Genomic DNA, 7,708 nt, shown 5'->3' with positions numbered 1-7,708 from the left:
ATTATTATTAGTTAAACTTCTGCGCAAGCACGCCAACTCCAGTGTTATCAAAGGTGCACTTAAGCCCTAAAGCGAGGCTCAAAACATGTTGAGCGCTTCGCCTCGCTTAGCAGGCGCTTCATTGGTGTCATCAAGGCTCTAAGGCATACTTTTCCTTGCCAATGAGCTTAATCCTGAGGAGGCGATACTAAGCAATTGATATTTTATTTCATCGTAGATTTTCTTCAATTTCTTTGTCCTTAAATTTGGTATTCATGCTTATTGATATTAGTCTTGGACTACACATACATATTTGTAATTTTTCTCCATTTGCGTCTTTCTTCATTAAAGCCCACGCTTTATTTGCGCTTTGCGCTTAAAGCCCTAATAGACCTTAGAGCTTTTTTGCGCTTTTCGCCTTTGATAACACTGGCCATCTCATTGTCCAGGGTTTACAAAACTCATTCACATAAAGAGAAAAAGCACTTTAATGAACACCTGGCTGCAATTTCATGAACTATACAAAATCTGATAGGGAAAAGAACATAGTTTCCTCAGCTATTCACATATGATAATGAGCATTCACACTCCTTAAACTCAGGAGCTAAATCCTCAATGATGCAAAGGAAATTGCTCTTACAGCACATCTATTCTAGTATCAGCATACATACATGCCAAAGCTCATAACGTCATACCACACACCAATAGGAAGCAACTTTAATCTCCAAGAACCAATAAGTGAATCACATATCACAAATAAGCAAAATCTAAATATGTCCATCTCCACAGATCTTTGAGGGAAAAGAGGAGGGGTGACAGCTGGGGCTGCACTTGAGCAGGTAAGTGAAGGAAAGAGGAAAGATAGCAGAAGCAAGATCCAAATCTTTGAACCTTTCAGACAGACAATTACAAAGATGCAGTTCTGGCCACTGAAATACATATTATACAGATGCATTAAAGAACAATAACACATAGATTCAAGAGTTCAGACATCGGGCGCATAACCAGAGACAAACTACCACAACAATGAACAACAAACAGACACAAAACTAAATCTAAAGCACCTCACACAAGCTCCCCAAAGTACCAATACACCTACACAACTTAGATGAAGACAGGTCAGAGCTCTCTCACGACCAAGAGCTAAGCTAAACATCAATAAGAAGGATAACTGGTCGGGTTAAGGGTATCATATCGGCCCAACCTAGAGCGTGTTATACTATCCAAAGCATCCCCAAATACTCTTCGACCGTAATCATAATTGTTGCCATCATACTGTGATCTATATCCATCGTAAGGCGATCTATACCCGTTAGATTGGTTTACTGAAACACCCGGAGGAACTGGAACTGAATAGAGAAAAAACAATTATAAACATGTAAGTCAAGACTCAACGAGGATAAAGTAAAAAACAAAAAGGGACTAACAGCATAAAATAATGACTTCACTAAAAAGCATGCATCACCTTGTGTGAAGTTAGTTTGGTGCTCTGAAAATCGGCATGAGGTTGACAATCTCACAGAATTTGGTGAAATTTCCTTATCATTATAAGGTACATGAAGAGTCCTTGGTCTGGCGGGGATATTTAAGCTAGGTGGTGGTGTCGCAATTGATGAGTTATTAGAGGGCTTGTCTTGCCCAGATATCTGTTTAGAAAAATTAAACGTCAATACACAACATAAGCAAATCAAAATGCTTCTGTAGACTTTCCCTCCTCAAAACCACAAATTCCAACTGCCAGCCCGCAGTGTTAACTGAAAGAACATATGTCTGGCGTATCTCTCAATTCATAAGCCAACATCAATAGACACTCCGAGGATCTCTACCGAAGAACATCTCACTGCCAAGATTATCTATTATCTATGCATAGGCTGGTTCTGTTGGAGAGGAGGTAAACCCATACCTTAGGTTTGCAAGCGCTACAGAAGCTTATAATACCAGAACACATAAATTCACCAAACGATATCAATAAAACTGACCCTTTTAGCCAGCTCAAGGGACGGATAACAAGGACTTACCGCAAATTTTAACGTTCTATTGTAAAGCGTCACTAAACCAGAGAAAAGCTTCACAGCATAGCCTGCAATCTCCTCTGTCTCATATTTAGCGAAGGCAAAACCTTTAGGCTTATCAGTTTCCTTGTCACGAGGAATGTACAGGTCAACAACACGCCCTGCTTGAATTAGAATGTCATATAGTACACGATCGCTTACTCTCTCGTCCAAATTTCCTACAACAAAAAAGTTTCAAACCTATGTTAGCAAATCATTCACAACAAAACACAAACTAAATCTGCTATCAATCAGAAATGCATATGTTAAACGCACTCTCCCAAAGATAACACAGATTAACACAGATTTCCATGTGAGAAACCTCAACAAAATTAGCTATCCTAATAAACACAGATTAACCAAACTTGTATGCAACTAAGTAAACAATTCAACCAAACTAATATATTGGTGATAACTAAGTAGCCTAGCAAGTCCCAGTCACAAACCTTTGGTGGAGGGTAAAATTGTAACTGAACTCTTACTGCTTCACGAACAAAAAAGAAGCATTTTTGTAAAATATGTTTTCCCGCTTTTTAAGCATTGCAAAGCTAAACGCCGCAGAAACAAAACAATTCATTGAAAAGCCAAAACTAAGATTTTATAATTTAATCAACATTATTTGCACGCATAAACATAACCAATCTGCAATTATAGGATTCATAGAGGACAATTAGAAGTAAATCCCCAAACTGAGCTAAACATTCAGAGTTTAAAACCCCAAAAAGATAAAGCTTAAATTTGTTCCTCCCCCAACCTCCCCACCCCAAAATCCAGAACGTAAACACATGACCAAGCAAATCGGAAAACATAACCACAAAAAAAAGACACTTTACAGCTAAAATATCAAAAAAAAAAAAAATTGCTGCTTTGTTTATTAAAAAGGAAAATAAATTCAGAAATCAAACAAAAGAAATATGCAACTTAGATCTGAGCATGAAGAATAAAAACCATGAAAAATAGGGCATAGATATGGAGAGAGAGAAAAAAGACATACCAACATAAACAGAGCAATTAGGGTTCTCAGCCATGGGTGGGATTCAGCTGTGTCGATGTAGAGGAGAGAAATTGAAATCGTGTGGTCACAAAGTTTCTGAGGATGTTAATTAGAATAAAACAGAGATGTATATATAGTAGTTGTGTTAGTAGAGTTGCATTTTATTTTAACCTATTTTCTTTTTGGTCCGTTCCAAAAAGAATGAACCCTTTTTAAATTTGGTAACAATTTAGCTTAAAGTTACAACTCTACCCTTAATGAGAAGTTTTTATAACCACACAAATACTCTGGGCCCCATTTGGACTTGTTTAGGACCACAAATTCCAAAAGTCTTCATTTTTTTCTTAAACTCTGTGTCCAGTCAAACAGGTTCACATAAATTAGAACGGAGGGAGTAGATTTTAATGACCAACTTCTAAATGGTTTAGAGCATGTTTGGAGAGAGGGAATTGGATTTGGGGTAATTAACTATAATTATAATGTTTGATATTTTGTTTGACCAAGAAATTACTTGGAGCCTATTTGGAAAGTCATATAGAAATTGGATTTTGGCGTAAGTAGGTGTAATTATACAGTTTGGTGTATTTATCTGGCCAAGTAAAGGTATAATTGGATAGGTGTAATTACACTCTCTAAAGTAAGTTACACAATATAATTACAAGGTTAATCTTTATTTTCTTTCCTTTTTGTTTTTATTTTAACTTATTTTCTTTATAACTTTTTATTTTATTATTTTATTTTAGTTTTTAATTTCTTATTTAATTCTAAAATATATTTTCTTTGTACATTATTTTTCTTTTATTTCTCTACCTTTACTTTATATGATTTCATGTAATTGCCCGTACTTATTTGTTTATTTTCTTCATTTTGTGTAACTGCGTTATTATTTTAATTTTTTGAACTACACCTCTTAATATTATAAATAATGAGTCAATAACAAACTTACCATATAATGAGTGATGTTCTTAAAGTAGAATTTCGGTGGTGAATGAGGTTATAAACTTATTATGTTTCCTAATTTTAAGTTGTATTGGAATTTATTTTTATTATATTGGAATTTGGCATATGTTACTATTTTTTATTGGATTTTGAAATTGTGTTATATTTTGTTATTTTATATTTCATGTTGTTCATTTTTTAGTTAGAATTGATAGATTAGTTTTATCAAATAGTTAAATAATGTTATGACATTATATTTATAAATATTAATTTATTTTATCAAACATGCATTCTATGGTGTTCTTACAAAACGTGCACTTTTAATTTTTATAATTAATTAAATTAAATATTATTAATTTGGAAAATATATATCAATTATTTTTACAATATTAGTTATAAATATATGATTACTAACTAATGTATATTCACGAAAAAATATATATCTTAAATACAAAATATAATATCAATTATACTTATAAAATATCATTTATAGGCATATATTTATTATATTAACTTTTCAGTTTTGATAATTAGTTCATTTAAAATTTAATCTAACTGTGTAATTACACTTGTGGAACCAAACAGTATACTTGTAATTATGCTGTAATTACGTTAAAATAAACAAATAAGTCATTGTAATTATTAAATTGTGTGATTACTACCCTAGTAATTACATCAATTCCAATTATTGGGTGGCTTTCCAAACAAACCCTTGGTGGGTAGGGAGTTGGATTTAATTGAGATGGAGTAATTATATTCTTCAATTCTCAAGGGGAATAAAGAATTGTGTAATTACATGATGTAATTATAAAGGTAGCCTTTCAAATTATTATTTTTTTCTTCAAATATATTTTTCATTAAATAAACTTTTTCATTTCTTTCTTTGAGTACTCCTTCCACGTTCTCAACATTAGCACCAGCAACTTTCGCTCCATGTATGTATATGTGTGTATATACTAGTAAGGGATAGCCCATGTTGACCATGGGCCCAATAACAGTATTACCTAAATATTGAAGCTGTAAAGATGTAAAGATGTGTATGGTAGAGTTAGATCGAGTTCACCTTCAAAAGATACTCAAATTACTCTTTGATCGACAATAGATTTGAAAATACATAACCGATGTTATTTTAATTTCCCAAAGCAACATTTATTTTGGCCAAATATATTTAACTAAATAAAATGACATTTATTTTTTATGGAAGGGGATATAACCTAATTAAAACTATTTACATGTGAAATAAGGGACTCTTAGTTCTTCGATTTTACGTCAAATCAGATTCTATTTTACTCAACAAAATAGTTTACTCAAAGAAGAATTTTAATGTTTCTTTTATAAGATTATAGAGACACATATACTAAAGTTGGATGATTTTAGCTTCAATTATTGATTATGAAATTTTATACCACTACTACTATAACTACTTTATAGGGTGGGGGGAATTCTTAAAAAATAAATGACGGGAAGAAATTTATGTTTAAAAAAAGAACTTTAGAGACCTTAAAATGATGAGAACAAATGTTAACTATACAATTTAAGTTAATACGGATCAAATTAAAGTATATTATTTTTGTGAAATTTATGAGATTAAAGTACCAGTTATTAGTCCATGGAAAAAATTTCGTATATTTCTAATACTCCATTGATCAGGAGATTTCTATCATGATACTCATGGATTACCAATTTTACATACTTGCTGATGTTTATAAATCCTTACAGTTCACACACTTTTTTTCGCAGCCGTCCCAAAACACTCTTTCCTTTAATTTTCCCAAATGTGTGACATTGAAACAACCGAAGAGGGGCCCACTGCCGTTTTAAAATGCTGCAGTAAGTTGAGGTGGACCCCACATTTCCACCTTATCAAGAGTGTACAAGCAGTATGCCAGCACGTACAATCCCTTGAGAGCATATTATGTATGAAATTTCAGAAATGTCCCTATGGCAGGCAGACATGTTGACCATGAGCTGCCCGGTTATTCTCACTTATAGTATAGGAATAGATGTACAAGCAGTAAGCTAGCACGTACAATCCCTTGAGAGCATATTATGTATGAAATTCCAGAAATGTCCCTACGCGAGGCAGATATGTTGACCATGAACTGCCTGGTTATTCCCACTTATAGTATAAAAATAGATATATATAAAAGTTTTTTCTATCTTATCTTAAGGAAGCTATTTTAAATATTTTTTGGATACATATGCAAACAAACAGAAAAGGGCTTTATGTATGTTGAACATTTTTAGTTATGTCACGTTGTGTGATTTATTATGTAGAATACGACTTAATAGGCGTTTGGACATGAATTCCAAAAAAAATGAAATTTCACTAAAATTTGAATTGAAAATGAAGTTGTGTTTGGTTATAATTTTTGCAACATATTTGAATGTCTCTTTTTCAACATATTTTGCAACTAAAAACTAGCAACCTTTCCATTTTCAATGGAAAAACTAGTTCAAATTTGAAAATGCATTTTCAAACGAGATTGAAAAAATTGTAAGATTTTGATAACAAACACTGTTTTCGAAAAGAATTTTGAAAAAAAAGAAAAAATTTCTAATTTTAATTCATCTTAAAAGGCCAAAATCAAACAATAACAACAACCCAGAGGAATCCCACAAGTGGGGTCTGGGGAGGGTAGTGTGTACGCAGACCTTACCACTATTCTGAGGGAGTAGAGAGGTTGTTTTCGATAGACTCTCGGCTCACGACGATGGTACAGGACAGTGGAGCAGTAACATCAAAGGAAGTCAGAAGACAAATACCAAAATAACATCCGGAATCACGAATCGGACACCAAAACACATGAAAATTACAAGGAAACTCAAGAACTTCTAAAAACACAACCACGTGTCTGATTCCTATTAAATAACCTTGGAATGATACCAAATTTTGCAGACAAGTAAGAAATGACAAAATGGACCTATTCCAATTCTACGACCCCAATTTTTCACCTTAGGATGTCATGATAACACCTAGTATCTAAGACTAGGTAAGCCTAATATGCATTGAGAAATAGCAAAAGTGATAACTTAACATCAAACTAAAACTATTAAACTATCATAACAAAGCCCAAACAGTACAACTGTAAAAAAAAATCCACAAAACCTGGTGGAACCGAGTCATAAGCTCTACAAGAGTGTACTAATAGTCTTGAAATACAGTAATACAACTAAAGCATAAGGTGACTTCAAGGCCTGTGAACGTCTAGCAGGTGTACCTTGAAGTCTTCGGAGATAACAAATCAATCACTGGTGTCTAAAACGGGCATATATACCTAGATCTGCATAAAAATATGGAGAGCGTAGTATGAGTACACCACAACGGTACCCAGTAAGTATCAAGCCTAACCTTGGTAGAGTAGTGACAAGGCCAGGTCAAGACATCTACTAGGACAAGATAAAATGTAACAAGATATGATAAAGGCAAGTAACGGAAAGCGGAGAATGAATAATAACAAAGCACTTTAATAACATGAGCTAATAACAGAGTTTAAAGCAAAAGGGCAACAAGAAGGGAACACATAATGAGAATCATAAGTAATCACAGCCGAGGTACCGCCTCGCATTCACATTTTATAATTTCAATCAGATTCTTTTCTTATATCACCGCGTGAACCTTACATTTAGTTTTAAAAAAAGATTTTTTATAAATAGCTATATATGTTTTAGCCCACCTTATCTCACCGCGTAGCTTCAAGTAATTCCTTTACTAGCAACACGCATTTCATGCCCACCTTATATC

The 7,708-nt window shown here is 33.3% G+C and overlaps 1 protein-coding gene across 2 annotated transcripts; it reads right to left on the bottom strand.

Moving 5' to 3' along the window:
- Positions 1-843: 843 nt before the first annotated feature.
- On the bottom strand, positions 844-3,168 carry LOC107816527 (uncharacterized). Of its 2 annotated transcripts, none has more exons than XM_016642251.2 (4): positions 3,025-3,168; positions 1,998-2,209; positions 1,445-1,625; positions 844-1,328 (listed from the first exon to the last, which is right to left on the bottom strand). In XM_016642251.2, the coding sequence occupies exons 1-4, from the start codon at positions 3,056-3,058 to the stop codon at positions 1,135-1,137; spliced, it is 621 nt and encodes a 206-aa protein (XP_016497737.1). In that variant the 5' UTR covers positions 3,059-3,168; the 3' UTR covers positions 844-1,134. The 2 variants fall into 2 exon arrangements, with proteins under 2 accessions (XP_016497737.1, XP_075110995.1); XM_075254894.1 differs by having other exon boundaries at positions 844-908.
- Between the last annotated feature and the right edge of the window lie 4,540 nt (positions 3,169-7,708).

Source organism: Nicotiana tabacum, chromosome 6, assembly GCF_000715075.1.
Source record: "Nicotiana tabacum cultivar K326 chromosome 6, ASM71507v2, whole genome shotgun sequence".
Lineage (NCBI taxonomy): Eukaryota > Viridiplantae > Streptophyta > Magnoliopsida > Solanales > Solanaceae > Nicotiana > Nicotiana tabacum.
This window is presented reverse-complemented; position numbering and strand designations above follow the sequence as displayed.